The sequence below is a fragment of the Pantherophis guttatus genome, chromosome 1 (assembly GCF_059756535.1).
Source record: "Pantherophis guttatus breed Tessera chromosome 1, ASM5975653v1, whole genome shotgun sequence".
NCBI lineage: Eukaryota > Metazoa > Chordata > Lepidosauria > Squamata > Colubridae > Pantherophis > Pantherophis guttatus.
In genome coordinates this window covers 60,596,099-60,622,967 of record NC_142063.1, presented here as the reverse complement: position 1 = coordinate 60,622,967, position 26,869 = coordinate 60,596,099, and the positions used below count along the sequence as shown (strand labels likewise).

The 26,869-nt window shown below is 38.3% G+C and overlaps 1 protein-coding gene across 3 annotated transcripts in view; it reads right to left on the bottom strand.

The window, feature by feature from the left end:
• Positions 1-15,443, bottom strand: part of PRKD1 (protein kinase D1) — a 99,601-nt gene extending 84,158 nt beyond the window's left edge. Inside the window, exons 1-2 of one of the 3 annotated variants that reach the window (XM_087875127.1) lie at positions 15,266-15,443; positions 13,870-14,064 (exon numbers count right to left, since the gene is read on the bottom strand). In XM_087875127.1, the coding sequence (XP_087731253.1) occupies positions 13,870-14,064; positions 15,266-15,283 (213 nt within the window). In that variant the 5' untranslated portion in view covers positions 15,284-15,443. Of the gene's footprint in view, positions 1-13,869; positions 14,582-15,265 lie in introns of those variants that run through there. The other 2 variants (XM_034417950.3, XM_034417952.3) reach the window with 2 other exon arrangements.
• Positions 15,444-26,869: the final 11,426 nt, after the last annotated feature.

The following is a 26,869-nucleotide window of genomic DNA, read 5'->3' as shown; positions in this document are numbered from 1 at the left end:
GTGCGTTTTATAGTGCAAAAAAGACGGTACTCTCTCAAGTTGACTTTAATGTAACTTCATGGATACAAAACTGTTCCAGCATATTTTTGCAATTTGTGATTTCTCCTACAGCCTAGAATTTCCTAGTAGTTTCCCATCCAGCTACTTACCAGACTTGATCCTGCTTAGTTTTTCCAGATCAGTCAAAATCAGAGAATTACCTCACTCTACTTTGGTCCTATCCAAAAATGCAAAATTTTTTTAAAAGGGTATCATTGTTGTTCAGGTCTATGAGTCCCATAGCAATTTCAGGGCGGTGTTAAGTTCAATCCTAAAACTGCCAACTTTTGCTTTCATTTTCCATATGCTTTTTATTTTTTTCCCCCCATCTAATTGTAATGCATCTTTAGGGAATCAAATCTATTTCTCTACGCTAAAAAATATTTTCCTTTCTCAGTATAAAAGTATGTATTTTGGCTTACTCCATAAGTTACCACTACTTGTTGTTTTACAGGATTCATTCCCCACTTCAGTCATTGTACTATTTTGCCTTAAAAAATGGATGTTCCTTTTTTTTCCAAAACTGAAATAGAAGAGAAAATGGGTACAATCAAAACTGATAATAACCCTAGTTTGAATTCTTTCCACATTCCATTCAATCTATGAAACAAATAAAAACCAAGATTAGTTTGCAGAGTATGATGAGCGCACACACACACACCCTTCAGCTGCAGTTCTGTTTCACATGCATCCATGCATACTAATATCTTAAAATGTGATGCTGGGAATTGGAGACAATTACTTCTACGCTGCAAGGCATTTGTAAGATGTCAGTAATATCAGAGCAAACACCATGGCAGTCAGATCCAAAATGTTCACTTCAGCAAATCAAATATTTAGTCACATGAGCTGCAGATGTCAGGGGAAAAAATGGAGTGGGGAGGGAAAGAAGATATGCACAGTATGTCTCAGATTGGGCTATTTTAGAAGTCTTCAATAGGCACACTATCAGTTCATCTTGAAATAAAATAATCAAAAACACAAAAAGCTCTTCTGTTTGCAAGACATCAACTACAAAGTTTGATATATTTATCTAGAGATATAGTATTTTAGAGTGAATTATCTCATCCTGAAAATGAAAAGCATTAATTTCATACAGGAAGTATTCAACGTATGGCCACAATTGAGCCCAACATTTCTAGTGTTAACTGAGTCATTTGTTAAGTGAATTTTGCCCCATTTTAAGACCTTTCTTGCCTCATTTGTTAAGTGAATCAATGCGGGGTTGCAATAACCCTGTTGATAAGTGAATCTGGCTTACCCATTGACTTTGCTGGTCAGAAGGTCGCTAACAGTTATCACATGATCTTGGGAGACACAATGGTCATAAATATGAACCAGTTGACAAGCTTCTAAATTTTTATCATATGATCATGGGGATGCTGGAAACCTCATAACTGTGAAAAACGGTCATGTTACTTTTTTCAATGCCATTTTAACTTCAAATGGTCACTAAACAAATGTTTGTAAGTTGAGGACTACCGGACAGTCTTTTCTACTGATCAAAGTTACTTCAAAGGAGGATAATTCTTCTATTACTTGTATTACCACAACTTTCATAAAAACACTTGCATTTGCAAGAATCACTGGACATGTTATTGTTGTGAGCCTGTTGTGTGTGTAACTCTGTTTTGATGAATAGTTATACAAATCTTTTGAATAAATGAATAAAACATAGGCACTCCAGGTCAATTAACAATACTACTAGATGACAGGTAAGGTTAACCAACCAAGAGGAATAACAATCCAATACACTACCTTTTCCACAATACAGACTTTATTTATTCTGCTGAGTCTGTCAGCAGCTTTTGCAAACTTTGGTAACAGCCGCAGTATAGATATAGCACCGGGAATTATTAGATATTAGAAAAGAAGAAAGATGTTTTCAGATAACGTTCTGTATGATTATGCATTACGTTATTCATGGAAATAAAAATACTATTTTTAAAACCTTCAAATAGAGCTATTAGTATAAGGAATTGACAGGTTTTCATGGAAAAAACTGTCCATCTGGATACATATTCAGGAAAAACGCAGCAGTTTTCAAATCATTCAGATAGAGGAATTTACTAATCATTATTGGATATAGAACAAAAGAAGCTGCCTTATAGTGGGCTTTATGGATTTGGGGAAAGCTCCAGATTTGCAAAATCTCAAGCCATTCTCCTGAGACAATGAAGTTGGAATATCTTCACATAAAAGTATGAGTACTACTATCTAAGCATTATCACTCCTGGTAGATATTAAGACGCGGGGACACAGTGGCTCAGTGGCTAAGATGCTGAGCTTGTTTATCGAAAGGTTGGCAGTTCAGCGGTTCGAATCCCTAGTGCCGGGTAATGGGGTGAGCTCCCGTTACTTGTCCCAGCTTCTGCCAACCTAGCAGTTCAAAAGCAGGTAAAAAATAGGGACCACCTTTGGTGGGAAGGTAACAGCGTTCCATGCACCTTTGCGTTTAGTCATGCTGGCCACATGACCACATAGATGTCTTAAGACAGCGCTGGCTCTTCGGCTTTGAAATGGAGATGAGCACTGCCCCCTAGAGTTGGGAACGACTAGCACGTATGTGCGAGGGGAACCTTTACCTAGATATTAAGAAAGAAAACAAAAATTATAGCTCTCAAGCAGCAAAAAACAAATAGTTAAAACTAGACAGAAAACTAATCGATGTTACAGTACATTTCAAATAGGAATTGTTTGTAAGGAGTTTCTGTATATCCCTATTTTAGTTTAAAATAAGCATTAAAAAAATCTCCTAGCCTTGCAACAATTTATGATTTAGTCTAGGAGTTCTTAACATGGCACAAATCTGTTCATTGTGATTGTAAAAAAAAATGCCACAAGATATCCAGTCCTTATATATTATCTGTTGAAATGGAAACACAGACGTTTATAGGGAGTCAAACTGTTGGCTCCTTTCTCTTTCTCCGGGGCAAAGGCTCTCCAGAAACACTTCCTAGCCCAAAATGGAACGGCCATCAACACCAGTTTGAATGTTTTGCTTACTGCAAGTTCACAGTAATAAATTAAAAGCATAAAGCCCCATGCGTGTATCTGTATAACTTTGAGTGTAAACATAATATAGATGAGGAATAATGAAAACTGATTCAGAATTCTATTTTTAAGGAATCACTACTGCTAGCAACAGTATAAATTAATTACAACTATTGTCTATTGTTTCCACATTCCTTCTTATAAGAAGAGAAGTAGTGCTTTAGGACTAGGCCTTCTGAATACCAAAGTCCTTGTCTATCAGAAAGAATGCATAATTTCTATTCAGAGAAATGCCATGCAAAGTTGTCATTGACAAAATAGTTCAGTAGCCTTTTCAAATCAGGTTAACATTTAGGGAAATTGTACAAACAATAAGTAAAAATAGCAGCCATGAAAGGATTCACGGGGGAATACTGCACACTTTAGTCCAGGAAATCTGCAAAGATTAGAAACTATCTACAGTACAGCAGGCTTGTCTAGAAATCACAATATAGAAACCAGCAGAGAGATTAAGACATTCATCCACCAGTTTATCTGTTTCCAGCTGAATTAATTAACGTGTGGATTTGTGGAAGTAGCAGAATGTTGGCATTAACAGAATAAAATAAAAGCAAGATTGCTAATTTTCACATAATGTTGATGAACCTATTATTTATTTCATTCCCCAATAACTGCCAGTAAAAAGCTTTTCAAAACCAGTAATTACCAGCATGTAGTCCAGCACTAGTTTTTTCTTGGGAATTTGCCACTAGAAGGCTACCAGATGGAGAGAACAAGTAAGCTTGCCTAAACAGAACATCTTTTTTCACTGCATTCTGATGATATCATTAAAGAAACAGGGCAATGATTATCCGAAAACAAATGAAAGTTGGAGTTGAAAATGTGAAATTCATTTTTTTTCCTAATCTGGCCAACAAGTCTTGTATTATTCGTCAATCTTGAACTTGAACTAGTCATTCTGTTGTTTACAATGATACAGTAAAAAGCTAACATTTCAAGCTAATAGTCTGCTATGTATAACATTTACGGTACATACTGCAGTATAATCACTCTCTTCTTGAAGAGATATTTTTCCAGCGCTAATAAAGTCACTGGTTGACTTTTAAATCCTTTTTAGTTACACTTAGATGATTTGCTACACTTAAGGTGATGAAAGAAAATGAATACCTACATATGCAGACGCTTGAAACTTTTAAAACCTTTTTCAAAAATAACTTCTGGAAAACATGGAAGAATTGTTATTAATCACTACTGTGGTGTTTTAAATAGATCAAGAATTTATTCCTACGGTTTAGCTCTTGAGTTTTATCTCTACCCATATGCTTTAATAGAGATTTCCTGGTCATCTCTCATTTAACCAGAATAAACCCTACCTAAGATCAGTCATTGTTAACTATGCACTGCCATATGCTGTGACCAACTATTGGATACTACCTATAATAATGGATTCAAGTCTCACTGCAGTTTGATTGGCACACCCAAGTTCACATTAAAAGCAATCATTGAAGAAGCAATTTCAGTCATGACACAACTTTGTATGAAACAGGATCTCCTAAATGGTTCCATGCTGCTAAATAGGAGTAAACGCTCTGGATCACTCTTGATTTTTTTTAGGCCCATATCCCTAACATTTCACATAACAGGTAGAGTCCTTTTTTATATCTTTAGAATGAGGTAAGATTAAACAATTGCCTTGGCTTACAATCTTTCAGCAAGATATAAATTATTTAAGCCATGTAAATTTGCAGTGCAAGTCTACTTCAAAACACAGAATTTCTAACAGCAAACCAGATTCAGAAGAAAAGCAGACTCATTGTCAGAGTGAAGAACACACACACAAAGAAAAACCAGATATACAGGTAACAACTTGGATACCAAGGTTCACTAGACAAGGCAGAAATGTAGTTATGTAAAAGCAGAACCCAAGAATCCAGAAGTCAATCAACACAGTCTGAGCTGTAACAGAAAACTATTTCAACACTTAACAGTGCTTGAGTAAAGCCTTAAATACACACTCTCTCAGCTTCTGCCAAGCACAGTTGGTGCCTATCAGACCTAATTACAAGGCCTGGCACTTCAAGCCCACATGCTACTTACAAGCAGAGCTATTCCTGCTACATGCCTCTTCCCACAAATGTGCACTCCTCTTTCTGTCTTTTGCTGCTGTCTAAAGCTATAAGTGTTCCCATGAGCTAAGCAATCTGAGTTTTAATTAAGATTCAAGTTGGGGAATTGGGATCTGCTAACTGAAATAAACTTTTCAGTAGTTAGAAATTCTTCCTTCTTTTCCTCCTCATATAAGAGGCATCGTAGGCAGGAACCATTAAGAACCAACCTTTTCAGATGTCAGGCACTGTCACCTAATTTTGCATAATGCTTTGAGTTAGGGATGCATAAAATGATTCAAATTTGAAAAGTGCAAAGTGAGTCATTTTAGCCACTTGTGTTTGTTTGAATGGTCAAACAGCCTGTTACAAATTCAATGTTTTCTCATCTGAACAAAATATTGCAATACATGAACACTATCAAATCTCATAGACTCTTCTCTTGAAATATTAGGGCAGAATTGCTCTAAAATATACATATTCACACTTTCGGGAAAAATATTCTCTAATGTATCATCTGAACACTAGTTGGAAGATGGAATTTCCTATCTCATCGACTGAATTTTAGAAGGAATCTGGACCATGTTGATACATGCAAAACGGGCTTCAATCACAGAAACATAATGGACACTTTGGCTTTCCTGACCAACCCCACCCACAGACACACCAGCTCCTTGGAGCCTTCCTATGTTCTGTCTTACTTGTTACCAGAAAAAACAAAAACAAAAAAACCCCCCAAAGAGATATAGAAGAAAGAAAAGCTACGCAATTCCTTGGTAGTACTAGAAAGTGTCTATCTGAAAAATTAGAGATATTTTATAGCACTGAATGAAAATATGAGAGAAAAAGTGATGCAAAGGTTTTTATCCACTTAAGTGTCATTACATTGTATACTGCACGCATACGTACAATAGCTCAATAAACAGAATTGGCCAACTTGCCAATTCACCATGGCTAACTCACTGCAGGACAACTCATCACGGCCAACTTTTTTTTTTTTTTAATTTTGATTTATATGCCGCCCTTCTCCGGAGACTCAGGGCGGCTTACAAGGCGTTAAGCAATAGCCTTCATACTTTTGTATATTTTATACAAAGTCAGCTTATTGCCCCCACAAACCGGGTCCTCATTTTACCTACCTTAGAAAGGATGGAAGGCTGAGTCAACCTTGAGCCTGGTGAGAATTGAACTCGCAGTAATTGCAGGCAACTGGAACCTAAATACTACCTTTAACAGTAGTATTAGTCTGCTGCGCCACTCAGGCTCCTTGCCACGATACAACTCACTACTGGACAATTTATTAATTCAATTTAATTGTTCAAAACAAATAAAAATTATTTTAATTTTTGTCATTCACATTTCATTCTGTCCCTCCTTTTGCATCCTTTCTTTAATTATTCTATTACACCGTTTCTTTGATATTAGTGTAACTCTTGTCCCTCAATGAGTTGTCCCATAGTTGGCCATTGTGAGTTGGCTGTGGCAAGTTGACGGCAGCAAATTGTCATAGACGCTCAATAAATGTGCTACTTCCATAGCTATTAGTGACTCTCTTTTATGCATGTACAGCAACTCTGACTGTAAATATTAATTTCCTGACTCTTCTAAGAACGTCCAGATTCACGTATATCCTACAGCAAAAATCTACTAAAAAGTTCAAACAGACTTCACCTTTACCTTCAATAAAAACCATATACTCATACTCACTTGTATGTATAATAAAGAATTTTACGTTATAAGTATATAATAATGGGCATCACAGTCAGGGTAGGCAGAGCAAATGGCTCCATATGGCTCCAATAAAAGTGCCAAATGCACCCTGCTGTCAGCACTCAAATTCTCAAGCACTGGGGAACTGAAAATAGAATCGGTAGCCTGTCACTAAATATCCAAATGCAAAAACAGTGGAGTGTGTCAGGAAGCCAACTAGTAACACCTTGTCCACATGAACAACCAAAATGTAGGTGTGTAATCACAAACTCACGTCTCCTGTGGCTTAAACATGATGTACATATACATCCCCTAAAAGTTTTCTTTCTCTTCTCATTCATAATTGTTTTCTGCTCGTTACCAAGAACTTCGGCATTAAGGTTAAAGGGTACATACTCCTTGATTAAATGAAGAATAAAGAAGTGGCATATAACTATGGATAATTGCATCACCGTGTTTGTTTTGGTTCATCAGATTCGGGAAGCAGGAGGAAAGCCTGCAGAGCAAGTTAGGTAAAGGCTCTAGTTGGGATGCAGCCAGATAACACTCACTCTCTCTTCCTCCCACTCTCTCTCTCCTTCCCACACAACAACTCCAATACAAAGGGGAAAGTCTTGTCGTTTCTTAGCCCAAACTTCACAGGACTTCCTACTCGGTCTTCCTTTTTCCTGAAAAGGCAGACAAGACTGTTGCCTCTGGAACTGAGAAAAATAGCATTTTCCCCATATTATAAATTAGATATTAAAGCATACTTGGAAGTTTTAAACTTTACTTCTTATCTAACTAGATGTCAAAGTTAATTTCATCACTGTAATTCAATAAATTTGACATGGTTACCTAAACTGATACAGCAGAACACAAAACACATTATCCTTTGCCAGCTTTCCAGAAGTTTTAAAGGAAAACTAATATAATCATGTAGAATGTAAAACTCTAAACAATACCCAATTGTCTGTGTAAGATCTAGGTGAAGCTAAAAAAATATTGCTATGGTAGCTTTTTGCTTCTTAATAAATGTCTAAACAAAATAAAGATATGAACTTCACCTTTTCTAGCTAATGACAATGACTAATGACACCCCACTTTCCTCGCAAAATGGGAAGACACTTCACCTCCAGGCATAAACACAGTTTCACTATGATTATTTGGAGTATATGGCAGAAATTATTAAAATACATGTTTTGAATTCAGTCATAATAAATATTATAGCAATAGCACTTAGCAGACTTATATATTATCCCATAGTGCTTTACAGCACTCTCTGGATGGTTCACAAGTCAACATATAGCCTCCCCCCCCAACAATTTGGGTCCCATTTTACTGACCTTGGAATAATGAAATGTTAAGTCAACCTTGAACTGGTCAGGATTGAACTCCTGGCAGTGGGCAGAGTCAGCCTGCAATTCTGCATTCTAACCATTGTGTCACCAAAATTCTAGCTCTGTAAGAAAGCTCTAGCTCAAATTAACTTTCAACTATTTTTATGCTATTTGAATTAATTAGTTGTTTCAGTTTAATGGGAAGTAAGAGAAGGTAATGGCTTGGATTTTGGTGGAAAGGATTACATGTTCCTAATGTTTGAAAATAATTAATGGAGTTGTTTGTTTTGTTTTCTCCTCTTTTAATAACATGTTGGGCTCATTTAACATAGCTTCTAAGTAAGAGTTGAATGAAGAAATCATATTTCTTTCATATAAAAGTTACCAATAATTTCTTAGCATTGTGTAGAAGTAGTTAATACTTCAGTAACAGAATCATAGGAAATTCAATACATATAGTTTGATGCATTTTCCTTTGCAAGTGTTGAATCCGTCTGGATACAGGAAGAGAGGAAAATTTTAAACTTGCAGCAGAACAATTCCACAAGGCATAAGGTGCCTTGGTACTCTTTCTTCAAGGGATACAATATTTGGTGCTCCTTTTTTCTCTCAGAAAAATAAACACTGCTAGGGAAGTTGGAATCAATGCTGCAAAGAAATGTATTTTAGATTTTTATAGTCAGTCATTCAATGTAATTGAATGTTTTTAAAAATCAGAGTTTGCTCTCAAACTAGATCCTACACCTTTCCATGGATATGGTGTAGGATCTTGCAGCTGAAGTTTTAGTCCTGCTTTGGCAAGAGGATATGGCCAACGATACTCCTTGCTGTATTTCAGCTAAGGAAATATTCCCTATTTGATTTATTACATAATTGCATCACCTGCCTGCTTTACTTCTTATGCTTCAGCTGATTTTTTTTTTCAGAATATATATTTTTTTCTATACAAGAAGACTATAAACAGAATTGGGGAAGACAATAGCACAAGTATCAACACTGTTCACATTTTGAAAAAAATAAACAAATTTAAAAACCAGAAAAAAATGTAAAGCGTTCTGACATTGCTTTACAAAACCAAAGATACTTCCTCATGGAAAGAAAACTTCCAAGAAATTGGAAATGAGATTTTAGCACAAGCATGCACAAGATCAACCAATAAAATCAGGCCTAAGTACATTTCTTATACTTACTCTTTAACAATAAAGCCCAAATAAATACTCCTATATTGTCAAGCTACTAAAACTATCTAAACAAAACTATTGTTTATATCATATTTGGATGTAGTTGAAAAACTTGCTATGTGTTAATCCTAACACACTGAAAATGGGATATAGTTTTAAAATTTCAGTCTTAATGATTTTGCTTAATGCTGTTTTTGTGTAAATTATTTTTAAAGCTATCAGAAGAGGTTAAGTTTGTAACCGTTGACTGTAACGTGATTTTAAAATGTAAATGAAAGCAAATATAATGGGAACAGCTCCACCAAACTTGTTCAGACGTAAAAGAAAATCCTAAGGTTGAAGAGCAATTGATCCTATCACTCCATCTACACTCTAAGATGCATTTAACTGGACCTGAACCCAATATTAGTGCAAACCTTCCTCATCAATAGTGAGTCAATGAAATGGAAAGACTATGAGAGATGCATATATTTTCATCTCAAAGATCTGGGCTGCAAAAATCTAAACCAGGGGTGTCAAACTCGAATCGTCACATGATGTATCGTGACTTTTTTCCCCTTCACTAAACCAGACATGGGCGTGGCCAGCACGTGACACATTCAGGTCATGAGTTTGAAAGCCCTGATCTAAACCATCACTGGATGACTGCAAAGAGTTAATGGTTTCTACATCTCTTTGATGGGTTTTTTGTTTTTTGTTTTGGTTTTTTTGCAGAAAGCACTAACTCTTTACAGCCATAGAGCAGTGATCAGGTTCTCCTTTCAAAGTTTATTATGCAAAGAGGTCACCGGAAAATTCCCCAAGCTGAAATTCAGCACTGATGCTTTTAAAAGGTTTCTATCCACTCTGACATCATATTTTTGTCCTGGACAAAAAGCCCTGACATACTTATCCCAATAATTTGCATCAAATTCAATTTGGTACCAAACACAAACCTTTCTTTAAGCACCTAAAAGTTCACTGAGCACAATACAGGTATTAGAAAATAAGACTTTGTTATTTCGCATATGTACACCTGTCATTTTTCTTTCAGTGCCAAAGAAGTCTTAGCCTCTGCTACGGTATTTCCTGTAACAAGGAGTCAAAAGTATCTGTTATGTAGTTAGGGAAGTCCCCAATATAAAAGGGTAAAATCCTAAAATATTTTTGGCTTCCATTATCAGGTTCTTTGGTTGCAACTGTCTGAGACTTCTGTCCTTATGCCCACAAGATTTGATATTTTTAGGGTATGCCATTGATTTTTAACAGCTTTTTTGCACTCTTCATTATTGCCTAATATGAAGTGCTTTGGTACCTTACAGATTTCCACATTATAATTTAATTACCAGTCCCTTTTTGTTTCCAAGTACTAACACCTTTCTGTTACAACAATTGTGTATGTTACCAATGCTTCAAATCACAACATTTTACCACTAGGAAAATTAAATTAAAACACAATTATTAGCACTACATATCACTCTTTCCTCACTATACCCCACCTGAATCATGCAATGCTATATTAGTTTTATTGTTTTCTAGAACATAATACCTTTGTTTGCTGTACTAAAACTATTTTAAAACAATTATCCATCTTTGTTCATAAACAAACAAAAGGATTAGATCTATGCAAATCTTAATCAACATGAAACAATAGCAGCAGCAGCAACAATATAATTCTCATCCCCAACTACTTAGTAGGGTGCAGTGATTAGTCAGTGTGTGGAGTTTTAATGTGGGAAACCCCTGTTTGAGTAGTCACTCAACCATAAAAGTCACTTGATGGTGTCAAAAAGCTACAATGCATCACATAATTGCTACAATGGGAGCAGATCATCATTCTTCTGAACTTCCACAGTCTATTCAGTCTCCAATAAGACAAATAAAAATTTGGTATATTGCAGCTTAATGCAGAATCAATGCAAAACCACATTGATAGTACAAAAACCACAGTAAATTAAGATGTCAGTAAAGAATAAAAAGTAACTAAGAATAAAGGAATCTATGGAGGCCTTGGTGTTCTCTGGGCTTGGTTGTTTGATTGCAGATTCAGTGCTGATGATGTTACCGAGTCAGGTAATGAAACGACTGCAAGAAAATGACCAAGCACAGAGAGTACCAAGGCCTCCATAGTTCAATTCTGAGCTACATATATTGTTTTCTACAGTATTGATAGCACAGGAATCTGTCACAGGCTACATCTACCTTCTGATTTTGTCAACAATAGCATTCCTTCTTAAACAGGCAGAACACACACATGTAACAAAGTATTAGGCGAAACTTTTTTGACCCTCAGTTGCAAACCTAAGGTTACTTGATTAGGGAAAAGAGTTCATTTCTTTGCAAATCCCTTTATACTCCCATTAGAGGTATTAAGAGATTTCCTTCCGTACACCATATTTTTTTCTTAAGCTTTAATTTCTCAATATGACATCATTATTTTCTCATACACAAACACACAAAAGAGAGACAGCAAAAAACATTCAGTAAACAGGAAGCTGAATCTTGGGGGAAACAAATGGTAGCTGGCTATGGATAAATAGAAATCTAGGAAATAATCAACTGTCATCAGGGGCTACTTTCTAAATCCATTTTATGCATCTGTGAAAATTGGCTGTTTCTTGAAAAGCCCATTCCATAACAAGCTAGTTCATCTATAAAGTACTCCTTCACATCTTAAAAGGCTTTCTGTGAAGCCACCAGATGTTTGGAACTGAACTTTTAAAGAGGAAGTTACAATCTTTCCCCAAATTATAGCCCCTGCAATTTTACCACCTTCCAAACTAGGATGGGAACTCCTGGGAACCACGTGGGACAGATAGTGCTCTTAGATGAAAATGGTACAAATAACACCATGTCAGCAGTTCTGGGGTTTGAATTACCCTATTTTCCTCAGCCTCATGCATTCATTCATTCTCATGTTTGCCAAATCAATACATGTTGTGATGTACCACAGGAGGGGAAAAGGTAATATACCTCTCAAAGTGAAGGAATGGGGGTAAAGCAGATGATAGGGAAAGTATGAGAAAGAGGGTCAAAATAACTTTTAAAAATTGGTATAGTTCCTGAGATGAGTAAACAAGGCTGCTGCAAAATGCACATCTATCCATAAAATACCATACTGTACACATTTTCAATATTATAGGCATAGGGCTTGAGGCTGCACTTTTATTCACCATGTGGGGTTCCCTAAATTTGTCACCTCTGTTGCAGGGAGAAGGTGTCTGGATGTTATGAGAGTTCCAGACATATCCAAAGATTACAACTTTGGGGAAATTTGCAGAATTTGACTCAGCAGAGTTTAGCTGTTGGGGTTACATTGCAAGATGCCAATTCTGTAGGAGCAATAAAAAGGTAAAAGCTAAAGGTTCCCCTTGCACATAAGAGCTAGTTGTTCCCAACTCTAGGGGGCGGTGCTCATATCCGTTTCAAAAGCTGAAGAGCCAGGGCTGTCCAAAGATGTCTCTGTGGTCATGTGGCCGGCATGACTAAACGCTAAAGGCGTACGGAACACTGTTACCTTCCCACCAAAGGTGGTCCCTATTTTTTACCTGCTTTTGAACTGCTAGGTTGGCAGAAGCTGGGACAAGTAACGGGAGCTCACCCCATTACACGGCACTAGGGATTCGAACTGCTGAACTGCTGACCTTCTGATCGACAAGCTCAATATCTTAGCCACTGAGTGTCCCCTTGTAGAAGCAATACCTCTGCATATTTTTGGGAAATCACATTTTTTTAAAAAAAAAAAAAAATCGGATTTATGGAATCCTTGTATTTCAGCCCAGGAGTCTTTTTTTTTCCTGGACTGGCAACCGGATTCCATCTGTAAGGTCAGAGCCGGCATTCCACATATCCCAGGTCGTACCGGTTTGCGAGCATCGGATTACTTTGCTGAGCACAGGCTGCCAAGCGTGCCGGCTTGTTTTGCTTTCTGGCTTGCAAAGTGGAAACTTTTATTTCCCCAGCGGGTATAATGCAGGGTCGAGGGATTATTTTGACAGCTGCCAGTGCGCCCCTATCTCTCGTTTTCTTTCCAGCCCCTCCTACCAAACTCTCATTCTTGGACACAGGAGAAAGGAGGGGAGGGAGAAGGAGAGAGGGAGAGAAGAGAAGAAGGCGGAGCAGTAAACTTTTTTTTTTCCGCGCGTGGCAATCAAACTCTGCCGAGAGTCAACAAATCCAACGAGCCACTATGGAAAGTGTAGGGCGACCGAGGGAGGAAATCAGGGGATTCGGTTGGAAGGAACAAACAAAAGACGCATTACAACTTTATTACATTATATTCTAGTTCGGGGACGGTGTAGTCCAAAGGAATTGGCGTTTTATTCACTAAAACGAATCCCAAACCTTCGCGAAGCGGTGGCTTTCCCCCAGCCTCTATCTCCGGGAGACTTTTCCCAAACGAGGCGAGCAAGCGTGGGCCGCGGGGGCTGGGAATGGCAGAAGAGGGAAGAGTAGCTACCTAGCTGGGTGAAGGCCAGATGCTCTCTCTCTTCTGTACAACCGGAGAGTCTAAAATTCAAGCCGGGGACCGAGGCGCCTTACCTTTTGATCGACGATGGAACAAGCCATTTCCCGGACATGGGTCAGGCTAAACTCCCCCGAGGAGTCTTGCAGCAGGAGCACCGGCTCCCGGCTGAGGCCGATCTGAAGGTGGAAGGAGATGCCGCCGCCGCCGCCGCCTCCTCCGGGTTGCGAAGGACTGGGCGGCCGGATGACCGGCGGAGCACTCATCGACAACTTCCCGCAGCGCGAAAGATGTGGCGGAAAGAAAGAGAGAGAGAGAGAACCGCGGCTTACTAAGAGTTTGCCAGTGCCGTCGATAAAATGGGGAGGGGGGGAGCTTTCGCAAACTTCCTTAAGCCGCTAGCGCCTGGCACAAGGAGGAGAGCGACGAAGGACGCCCGAGCGGAGCTCAAGCCACCCTTGGAGAAGAGGCGAGCCTCGAAGTGGGGGAAGCGCCTCTCTTGCTGCTGCTGCCGCCGCCGCCTTGTCTCCCAGCGCTCACTGGAGGAGGAGGAGGCGGCGGCGGCGGCCACTGGGCGGTCAAGCGCTCTTTGAGAGAAAGAGGAAGGGCGGGAAAACAGGCTTAGGCGCCTGAGCCACCACCCGGCGGCCTTAAGCAGCAACAGCCGCTCTGAGGCGCCCGAGTGGCGGGGCAGTGACCCAAACCCAAAGAGACGGACCTCCCCTTCAGGTAGCGCCGAACAATTCCCTTGGACGCGCCTTTCCCTCGGCGCTCACCCTTCTCCCACCCACCCCCCGCGCTCCGGCTGCGCTCCGAGTTGACGTCCGAGCTCGCCCCGACGCTTTTAAGGCGTCGATCTGCTTTGTTCCGTGACAAGCGCTCCAGGAACGCGACCTTGGCCTAACTGTGGGTCTCAGGGCCGGTTGCCGTCGTCTGTATCCTGGTGAGGCTCTTGTGCGCTGAATAGCTGATCGGCAGGTGAAGTTTTAGTCCCTCTCTGGCTAGAGAGAAAGAGTCACCTGGGTACCTCTGCTTATTTCACAGATGTGAAAAATAACACAAGCCTGATTTGGAAAAAGCAAGTTGGCAACCCTTGCTTCCAACTTTTAACAAAGTTAAACTCCCCTAACTCCTAGGCCAGACACCTCTATGCCCTGCCCTGCCTGACCTAGCTCTTTTCTTTCTTTCTTTCTATCTATCTATCTATCTATCTATCTATCTATCTATCTATCTATCTATCTATTTATCTATCACAGCCTTCCTGTTTTCAGAAAACTCCAGCATAGGTTTGGTTTTTCAGTAATAAAAACCCATCCATTTTCTCCCCATCCAGGTGCCTTCCAAAGGGGAGGGGAACTACAACTTCCATCATCCCCCAGCCTGCATGGCACATTTGCTGAGGAGGAAGTTGAAAAGGGTTGATCCAGAAAGAGAACGTTACATCCTCCAAGTTCCCTTTGATTCAGTCAGTACCTTCAAAGTTGCCTTCATCCCGGCTGCTAATGGCTCTTCCACAGTTGATGCTCTTGTATTAATGAAAGGTAACAACAAACAGCTCTTAACTAGCAGGGAGAGCCAGAAGAAATTCTGAATCCTCCCGCTTTGTGGCTGTTTCTGAGCCGGGTTACAATTTCCGTGTAAGTAAGAGCTTAAACCTGTCAGCTAATTCCTTCGAGTTGTCTCCCATCCAGCAGAACAGCAGTGAGTGGTGCCATTACCCCCACCAAGAGGCAGCCACATGCAGAGAGGAAAGAGAAGTATGCTGTCACTACAGAGTTGAGGCTCTAGGCTGTCCCTTATTTCAGCTGCTGCTGCCGCTCCACCTCCCCCTTGATTTGTGACAGAAGAACAACTAGCAAGAATCCCACCCACCACCTGTCATTTTTCTATTTACCAAACATGAGGTGAGGGAAACATCCTATCTAGTGATTGTCATTTTCTGAGCAGAAGCCCTTAATCTCACCAAGAAGGAGGAGTTTGTCTTTCCATCATTGGAACAAATGTAAGCCTCCCTCTGTATGTGCCCCCGTCTTTCAAACAATAAAGGGAGGATAAAAAACTGTCATTTGTTTAGCACGCTTGCATCCCAGGCTTTCTCTGAAGACTGCTGGAAAGCCTCTTAGGAATTTGTTCTGGGAGAAAAGATTAGGCAATAATTTGAACTAAACAGGTTTTCAAACTTATTTCACCCTGGTCCAAGAAACTATCTGGTCACACTTGGTGCTTGCATTACAAGATGTCAAGCAGTGTCATAGTTATTTGTAAGAAGTATTTTAAGTTATTTATAAGAAGTATTTTAAGAGAAAGTAGAAAAAACAGGATGTGCTTCATCCAGCCCCATCTGACATTTCACACTTCAAATTGCTCCTGCAAATATTAGATTAAAAATGTGGCTTTCTTTTTAGGATACCAACATATTTTCTATAGACTTAAATATCTGGAGGAGTTGTGTACATTTTGGTAGGAAGTTTGTAATTGTAGGCACATTTAATGTTTGCAATACTTTTCAGTGTCTTGTATTTTGTATGTATGTTGTAACGTTTTAGAGTACTTTTATTTTCTTTTTGCCATGAGGCAGAAAGGATCTCTGCATACTTTTAGAGAAAGCATACATAGGAAAACAGTGGCAAGAGTTCCTGCTGAAATATAACCCAATAATTCTAAAGGCAGGACCAAGGCATTCAGACTTAAGATGTAGCATACATTTTCAGACAGTATTTGAGCTGTTGCTATACTTGGCCTGAGACAAGAAAATGCAGCCTCCGTCCTTTACATAAACTTAAAAACCTGAAAAAAATTCTAAGGAAGATCAGACTTATAAGTATTTGAATAGAAAATATCAGAACTGTAGGTTAGATATAGAAGTTGGGAATGGGGCATCTCAGGAATCACAGAAGAATTGAATGACAGACCATTTTTCTCATGCTGTCATTCAAGTGAACACTTAAATAATACACACGAACAATTCAAAAATTAGATTTCTCTGAAATTGTATTCAAAGTATGACATACAAAAGTGATGACACAAATGAGATTGTAGGGACATATAAAGAACTTTTCCATCCCAAATGTGGAATTCTGATCATTGTTCTTTTTTATCTCTCTCCATTGACACAATAATGCTTGGAAAGTTTTCATGGTCATTTACCGGTAAAACGTTTTTACCATTTCTTAAAATCATTTTTTATTTTAACTACAATTACAGGAACAATTGAACTCTAGTGATATTAAAAAGTTACATAGCAAGAATAAATTACAACTTTTCTGAGTTATTGGGGGGGGGGTTTGTTTCCCAGTTCTCAATATCTAGTCTTTTCTAGACCACATAGAAGATGGCTATATATATATTATGCAAAAGGTTGAGAAGCACACAATGATACAGTACATCTGTGCACAATTTATTCATAGGATCTTCACAGAATCACAGAGTCAGACAATACCTTAGAGCTGTGATGGCGAACCTATGGCACGCGTGCCTGCAGTGGCACACAGAGCCATCTCTCCTGGCATGCGAGCCATCGCTCGTTGCTCTTCCGGGTTCTGACCCGCCGGCCAGCTGGTCTTCACACAGGCAGGAGCACCACAAACTGGAAGAGCAGCCGCTGGTCTTTCGGTTTCTGGTGTGCATGCGTGCACGAAGACCAGTTGGCCTGTGCGGATACAAGCACCAGAAACTGGAAGATCATCTTCCCGGTGCGCACATGTGTACGAGGCGGCTGCTCTTCCGGTTTGCGGTGCATACATGCACACCAGTCAGCTGTTTTTTTGCATGTGCATGTGCATCAGGAACTGGAAGACCAGGTGGCTGGTGCACAAGCATGCACCAGAAACTGGAAGAGCAGCCCCCCTACACATGCATGTGCACCGGGCGGCTGCTCTTCTGGTGCATGCACATAAATGCACACACTCCCATTTTGGAACTCAGTGCTGAAAAGGTTCACCAACACTGTCCTAGAGTCATTTATTCTAACCACCTGTTCCGTTCAGGATCCACTAAAGCAACTATGACAGAGGACTTTCCCTCCACTTCTGTTTGAAGAACTCTTGAGCATGATTAGGAAGAAACATCCAAGCCCATATATGGCATCTCTTCTCATCAACTTATATAGGCTTCTGTCAAAGCAAGTCATGTTTTCTTTCAAAAATGAAATGTTTTCCTGTTCTATAAAGAAGGCTTCACACCAAAAGCTGGATCAAAAATATTGGTTGTGTTAGATCACAGTATTTATAGTTGTGCTAATCATGCCACCTAGAAAACTATCTGACTGATAGCTAGTGGTCTTTATCAAAAGATTATTGCCCTCAATACATCACTGTTTAGAATCTAATTTGAAACAATTCTGATATCAGGCAAATGACACCAAACTGTATAAAATGTATACACTTTTCCATTCCACAAGGTCTTGAGTAGTTGATTTCTCTGATCATTATCTATGGTATTTAATATCAATGGATTACTTCAGACATCTTTAGGTGACTTACAGAATGAAAATACACCAAATTGCATATGAAAAAGAAATACAATATTTAATTATCCATATTATCATAGCAGCAAGAATAATCTACGCACAGAATTGGAAAAACAATAATATACCAACCGAAGATAATTGGATCAGAAAAGTTTTGGAATGTGCGGAGATGGACAAATTAACAAAGGAGATACAAGAAAAAGAGGAAACAGAATATTACTTAGTGTGGGAGAAATGGTATGAATGGCTGGAGGCGATAGTTAAAAGGCAAGAAAAAATTAAATAATGGTCGAAATAGGAAACAAAAATTGTAGAAATGAAATTGTGTACACAGGTATTTATATGTATATATGTAAATAAATTAATTAATATTACAAGTATATGTACATAAGATATATTAGAATAAGGAAGAAAAAAGGTATAAGTAAGAAATTCTTGACTGATGAGAAACTGTTGAAAAGGAAAAAATGTTAAAGCTTTCTTTTTGTTTTTAAAAAACCGTTTAATAAAAAAAATTAAAAAAAGAAAATACGCCAAATTAGTGTCAGAACTGTCAGGATTCCAAATAACAGATCCAACACAATCAAGACTCTGAGGCCTAGGTGTTCTTCAAAGTACAAATTTATTAGGCATGTCATTGGCACATCTGGTGAAAACCCCACTCTGAAAGTCCCACGGCTTTCCCCACCCATATTAAAAGACAAAGTTCTTTCTCCCAGCCCACATGTCCGTCATGTGGTCCAATCCGGTCACTGTCCACACTCCAGTCGGGGACTCCATCCATCCCTTCCCGGCACCTGGTGAGAACGTCCTTGGTTCCCAGGAGAAAGAATTTTACTTTGGCTACAGGTCCCCAGTTATCTCTCCTCACTCCCGTTCCCACAGCTCTAGCCAATCCTGCAGTGGCAGCCCTGAAGACGCTCCAAAATGGCTTCAGGATTGACAAGAACAGCTTGAAGCTTTTCAATTCTCTGAATTGCTCTTCCCCCTTACATGCCTATCCAAAATAATAAGACTTTCATTTGCATTCCCTAAATACCAAGTGACAGGTGATAAAAAGAATAATCTAATGTACATGTCTAAAATTCAGGTTTAGAAGTTTCTGTCAGTTTTCTTCTATTAAGTAATTCCCCAGTAAAATTGATATGACATGGCTAATGTTGAGTGTCAAGCCAACTCGACACTGAAGTGGGGAGGGGATATCCGGCAGGACCATCAGTGATGGGGCAGCTCTACTGCACAACAACGTTTCTGCTACGTCGTGATGACGGGGGGGAGAGCGCTGATTACAGTCTCACACAATGGTGGTGGGGGGTGTTGAATCCAAAGAATAGGCGGTCGGTCACCCCACCACCGGGACAGGGCTGCGTGAGGCGAGGGAGAGCAGTCCCCAGCCACTGCAAAACAGGGGTGGGGGCAGAGCCCGGAAGTACTGCCAATTGGCTAGAGATGCTCCCGGTTTAATTTGATTATTGTTAAAAGGGCGCTGGGAGGCAGCCACTCCCAACGCCGACTTTATGTTCTTTGCAACGTTCGTGTATGACTCCACCGGGATATGAGGATTAAACCTGTTAACAACCTCATGGTTTGTTTGCGAGTCGTGTTTACATCAGGTCGAGCCAGCTCGGTGAGCAGAATACGACAGTTAACAAATAAGTAATGTTTCCCCAAGTGAGAGGATATGGCCACACAGCTTAGTAAATATTGTATCATATTGTACTTAGAATATTTTTCATCAGTTTAGCTGAATTTAGGAAATTTCACAGTCCTTATTATTATTCCATAAATATTATTCCACTGCACCCATTCATCTCCAGTTCTCATAATATAGAGTGGACAATCTGATTATTTTGAAGGCAACCCCTATAAGCCCCAATCAGCATGAACTACCTCCAAAAGGTCACATCAAGTACAGTACCTAAAACTGGGATTAAATCCTCTAGGGTTCAGATAAAAGAAAAGCTACGAGAAGACAACTGAATTTATTGTCCCCTTCATTACAAAAAACTAGAAATGTGGTTGTTCTAAACACTGTCACATTTCTCCCAGTGCTTTTTCTTCAGGAAAGAGCCAATCGTCAAAGTCATAGCTATAAAGAGGTTTGTACAGAAACTTAAGTGAAATGGAGAAGGTAATGTAAGAAGCCTGCACTACTCTTAAATGATACAATGTGAGTGGGACAGTCACTATGTAATTATTCTGAAATAAACACCACTTCAAGATAAAAGCACTCTTTTGAAAGGCGCAGCAAATTAAGCAGTTCTGAATCTTAGACCCTTTTCCTTCAGAAACTGTTCATCAGACTTTCTGAAGCAAGTATGACTTGGGCTTTTGGGGGAGAAAGAGATCTCTTTTTTTAACCTGATAAAAATAAAAAGGATTTGGGTTTATGAAGTATTTCTTTCCACGTTTCCACAAAAGTAAGCAACTAATTCAACCACAAAACCCACAAAACATATAAAATTGGGCAGTTTTTCATCATAATTAGGATTCTGTTCTTCTCATTATTCATATGTATACTAAGAAAAAAGCTTCATATCTTTTTAAGCAAGGCTAGGCTAGTCATAAATATAGTAATTATTTCTACTTCAGAGTAACTCCTTTGATTTCAGTTCAAAACACATGATATAGAGAGTTTATGGGGCTCAAAAGAAGCTTTTGATTTCTTCTGCAGGAAATATAAGTACATTTACCAATTGCCAGATATTTTTCAGTAGCAATATAGGAATTTTAGAAAAAGTAGACTGATTTTTGAAGGAATATTTAGAATTAAATATATCTTATGTTTAACTTTATACTAACTATACTTGCCTTATCATATGCATTGATAAGTTAGATAGTGTCATACAAATGAATTGGACTATCATTCCATGTTGTAGTCCTATCTAACAATTTGGAGGTGCTATGTTAAGAAATGAACTCTAACAAGTACTTTGGCAGTTGCTAATTTTGGAGTTTCAGCTAGAAAGTTCTGTTTATTTTCCCATCATTTTCTGAACTATGAAAAATTGTGAGTTAATTTATTTAAACATCTTGATTAGTGGAACTGTGTTCTTCATGTATAAATGAGCCATCACAAATCAATTGAGAAGCACGGAACTTCCATATCTCCCATTGTCAATTCAAACCCAGTTCTGAATAGGGATAGATGCAGTTGCAATTCATTACCAGACAATGAGAAGCGAAGTGATGCTCATGCATCAGTACTTTTAAAAAGGTGGGGGGAGGAGGGAAAACATATCACTTCAATTATTCTTTCAGTCTGAAATTTGGCTAGGACCCAGTTCCATCCCATGCTTAATTTATTACTCGATTCAGCTTCATTGTGATATAAGAAGAACATTTGGCATTTCATATGTAGCAATAGAATGATAACTTCCAGATATTGGGAGAAGCCTGTTCAAATTGAACTAAACACTGCTATGCTATGATATTATTATGCTCTTCTATATTATGTCATTCCATTGCATATATTAAGTATGTATTTAATTTATTTATTTATATGCTTCCCATCTCACTAGCCAAAATGACTCTGAGTAGTATAAGTATACGGTACAGAAGATATCCCTGCTCAGTATATATACTGTACATAGAGAAAGTAAACATGCTTTACTTATTCTGAGTGTTCTGTCCTGGAGCCTATTGTGTAAGGTTCCATTCAAACAACAGGCTACTTAAGATCAAAATGACACACAAAAGTGTAGTCAGTAAGATAGACCAACAATGTTTGGGTTCTTCTTTACAGTCCAGAAAATGAAGACAAGAGATCTAAAGTTGAGACCCAGAAGTATAGCATCAGAGATCGAACATTAGAAAAAGCTGAGAGACAGACAAGTAGTCAAAGCTCAAGGATAATTACTCACATGGCCTTACAAATAATAAAAATAGCACTGAGTAGTTATTTATTCTCAGAAAGCTTTCTACTAAAGGCTGCTGCTATCCAGTCATTACTCTTTGGAGGCTCATTAAATCTGATCTGGATGACAAGGCCATCTAGGAATATTGAGCTTTTCATCCCTGTAGCTGTATCTCCCCTGTAAAAAAAAATTTCAGCATCCCCCTGCCTACCTATATTTACTGTAATCCTTTATATCCTGATGTGGAAGCACCTTGTTTGGGCTACATCAGAGTCAAAGTAGAAGGTCCTTAGTAGCAGGAAACTGATCTTGGCCTGAGTCCTGCTTAGGATTCATCTGCTATACAGAATGGCCCTTCTTCTTCTGCAGCAGCATCTTTCTCAAATAAGGCAGAACAATTTGCTGTGTTTCATCATGGTTAAAATATTGAAACATGCTGCACATGTGGCTATCTTGAAAAGTATCCAGAGATGTCAGCTACTATAAAATACAATGGCTGGGTTCTTCTACTACCAATGGAAAACCCTGAAGTAGTTATCCATTGCTTTCTGGAAGAGAAAATTAGGGTATTGCTTCAACTATTAAAGCCCCAAATGGTTTAGCATTTAACTATTTGCCTTTGCGTGAATCATTCCAGTCACTAAAGTCAATTTCCTCAATTTACCAAGTATGCAGGAGAACGTTTTTCCTATAATAATGTTCATAACATTCTTGTGTTGTGAAATAACATATCCTTGGGAATGGTGACTAGACCCTTGTCTCTATTTTAAAGAAAGAAGTCACAATCTTTTTCTTCAGTGAGAAAATATAATAATTTGGTATTTTTAGTTGCTATTCAAGTTTTTAAAATCTTGGATAATCAAAAGTTTTAGGCAGCTGATAATGCATGGAGAGAGAAACACCAAAATTAGGATTGCAACTTTTATAAAAAGACGGATGCTTATATGAAAGAAAATAATATTTATTTAGGAGACAACATGGAATAAAAAATGGTCATTCTGCCTAGCTAAGAGCCTATAGTGTGTTCTGTTCTTTTATGGAGAGTGCAAGTCTCAACTGCATAGGTCAGTGTCTGAAGAGAAAGAGAAATGGACTGATAAAGAATATCTAATCTATCCTATCAATAGGACACATGTTGCAAAGAGAAATGCAAGATAAGTTTCTTAGGCAAGGAACTAAATAAAATGCAGAGTCCATCTGCTACCTTCATGGTCAATAGCTTTATAGGTACAAAAAGACAATATATGCTACTCAGTGGTGGGTTTCAAAAATTTTTACTACCGGTTCTGTGGGTATGGCTTGGTGGGAGTGGCATGGTTTTGTGGGAGTGGTTTTGTGGGCGTGGCGGGGAATGATACTGTAAAATCTCTATTCCCACCCCAATCCAGGGGAAGGTTACTGCAAAATCCCCATTTCCTCCTGATCGGCTGGGATTTGGGAGGCAGAAAATAGATGAGGGTGGGGCCAGTCAGAATTTTTACTACCGGTTCTCCGAACTACTCAAAATTTCCGCTACCGGTTCTCCAGAACTGGTGAGAACCTGCTGAAACCCACATCTGATGCTACTGAATTCCAATGCAAAGAAAAGCCCAATGAAAATTGAATTATGGAAATACAGAATGCATTAGAATTAAATATTCTTATAAAGAAAACTTCACATTACATCTATCAAGAAGTGACTTGCCCTGAACTGAGAAATGTAAGAATTGTAGTGCATCAAGATGGAAAAGTTTCTTGAGATAGGAGGTAAACCGCTGAGATTATCCATCCTAGTGTTTTGATTGATTCACATCTTTTCCATCACTCAAACCTGAGAAGAGGTTATTTTAAACTCAAAGGGATTTAGATTAGAATCAACAGGTACAGTATACAATACTTTTAGTGTTAAGCTTAAACTTCATGTATTATGTTTTAAAATGTTTTATTCCTCAAAAGAAAAGGTTTGTTCATTCCCTGATTTTTATAAAATTTTAAACTACATTGCAAAGTAATAATCTAGCGTCTAATCAGTCACAAGGCAATTGGTCTCTTGCTCCTTACCAAATATTTTCTTTTTGAACAAAAATCTTAAAGGAACCCTGTGTCTAAATGATTCCAGTAATAGAAGCAATGAATCGAGGTCTATATGTCCAGCATGATTATGTCTATGAAGAACTTTGAACATCCCAAAATAAACAACCAATCTGTTCAAGAACTATAACAATTTCTATGAAATGAAACATCATACAGAATTCTGTGCACCTGCTCTTTTCTTTCCAAATTTAAGATTAGGGAATTTAAAATTCTTGCTTAACAGTGAGAGTACTTTAACTCAAGTTACTTTTGCACCAGGGTGTGCAATTTAGCTGAGCTAAACATGCCATTTTATAACAAAATTGCTGGGATAGGTTTTCCCCCCTTTATCTCAAGATTAGTACTGTCTGCCACTTAAAGAGCTGCTCTATGATGCTAGACATTATCCAGATTCACTTCTGTTTCTACTGTTATAACAAAAAGGAATGCATATATAAGGACATAAATCTTATAGAACAGAGATACAAAGAGGTTAAAACTAGAAATATTCAATAGAAGAAGTCCTCAAACTGCATGTAGCCAAGGTTTCTTTACCCACTTGTTAGTAGCATTACCATCATTAAAGCCTTTGGGAATAATAGTCACTAATTTTAAGTTGCAATGATATTTACAACACAATACATCTCATTGTTTCAATGGATCTTTTACTCAGTCTTGCATTTCATTTTTTTTTTTTTTAATTTGATTTATATGACGCCCTTCTCCGGAGACTCAGGGCGGCTTACGATGCGTTAAGCAATAGCCTTCATACTTTTGTATATTTATACAAAGTCAGCTTATTGCCCCCACAAACTGGGTCCTCAATTTACCTACCTTAGAAAGGATGGAAGGCTGAGTCAACCTTGAGCCTGGCGAGATTCGAACCTGCAGTAATTGCAGGCAGCTGGATGATAATAACAGGCTATTGATCTGCTGCGCCACCAGGCTCTTTCAATTCTGAAAGATAGTATCAAGCCCAAAAAAGTGTTTCCATACTGAACTTTTTTGGCTATGGTACAATGAACTTTGCTTGACTACTTAATGTTTTCAATTTGAATAGGTGTTCACTTCGTGTTTCCTTCCCATCTGAAGCCAAGCTTTAGATGAATGAAGGCTAAACTCAAAGTCACATAGATCATATTTCAGTATTTCAGTGTAAAATTTCCTTAAACCAAACAGTCTATTCATATTTGAGTGGAGGCATATAAAAAAAACCTTGTACCATACTTGTAGTCATAGGGACGCAACCAATTTGAAGAGATATAGAAACATAATTGTGATCAATCATTATTGAAAAATGGAAATAGATATCAAATTATTTGGAATTGATGAAGAATTGAGCAACATTGTCCATTCATTTCTCAGACAGCCTCTTGCTGCCCAGGTTTGATTCTTCGTTCTCCTCCATTTCTTTAATTTGGAGATGATAAATATTTTTCACCTTCCTGGAGGTGGTTAACTGTTATAAATTTTAAAAAAGTGAATTAAAAAAAGACAGAGCTGCATTGTAGATCATACAGTACTTTCTTTTGTTCTTAAATAAATAGAAGATGGAAATAATGTAGCTGTTATGTATGTATTATCTTAAGGCATAATTTAGATAATAAAATCACTCTTTAAATACACTGAGTATTTTAAAGAAGCATAAGAATTATATTCTAATTCCTAAAAGCGTACAAATGGTTCCAAATGATATTGCTTGTCCTATTTGACTCCTTCAAGTCCACCCACAGTTATAGAAGAGCAAGAGATTTGCTGTAAAACTTGTGGTGCTTTTTCTTTCTTATACCCAAATCTGCAGTTAGAAATCCAGAAATTCGAGAGCAGAGGAATGTGAGTAAAATGGACAAATGAGAAATCAACAGCAAGAGGAGTTTACATGCACATTTTGTTTTCGGAAAGAAGGCTTTCTTTATGTGCAGTTAGCTTCTCAATGCTGAGAGGTTATTGAAGGACACTTCTGTAACCCTTTCCTTAACACACTGAGAGACAGGCCTTCTTCATTCAATACAGAACCTTTAATGGATTTAGCTTCCTTCAGAGTTATCTTTTTGATTGATTGATCAGATATAAAAAATGTTTTAATGATTTGGCATTACGCTTGTACAAAAGAAAGGAACGAGAATGAGTGTAAGAAGTAGGCTGGCAGAATAAAAGAGGAATAGAGATTTGCAAGACTATAGTCACCTGGAAGAAATTTCTGAAATTGGCAACGAACTCTAGTTACCAGCCTTGACTTGATAGAAGTAGAAGAGGCGTGACCCCTGATACATAGTTCTAGTAAAGACCATCATGGTATACATTTAATCCTTGACTTTTACACGTTGGAATTTTGGTCGTAAGTAATGATGTTTGTAAGTTGAGGCACCCACATGTCTGCACCTGATTTTGCCACCATTTTTACAACAGTCATTAAACAAATCATACAGTCATAAATCCAAATTATGCAATCATTAAGCAAGTCCTGTAAACTCATTTTCCTGGATTTTCTGCCTGAAACCAGTAGAAAATATCACAAATCATAGTCATGTGACAGCTAGAACATGTTGCAACCAGACATAAAGCTGAGCTGGTTGTCAAGTGCCAGAAATGCAATAATGTAACAATGAGTTAGGCGGCATGACACTTTATGATGGCTACAAGTGCTTTAAGGGCCATAAAGCAGCCTTTCCTGGACCACCGTGACTTTAAATGATCATT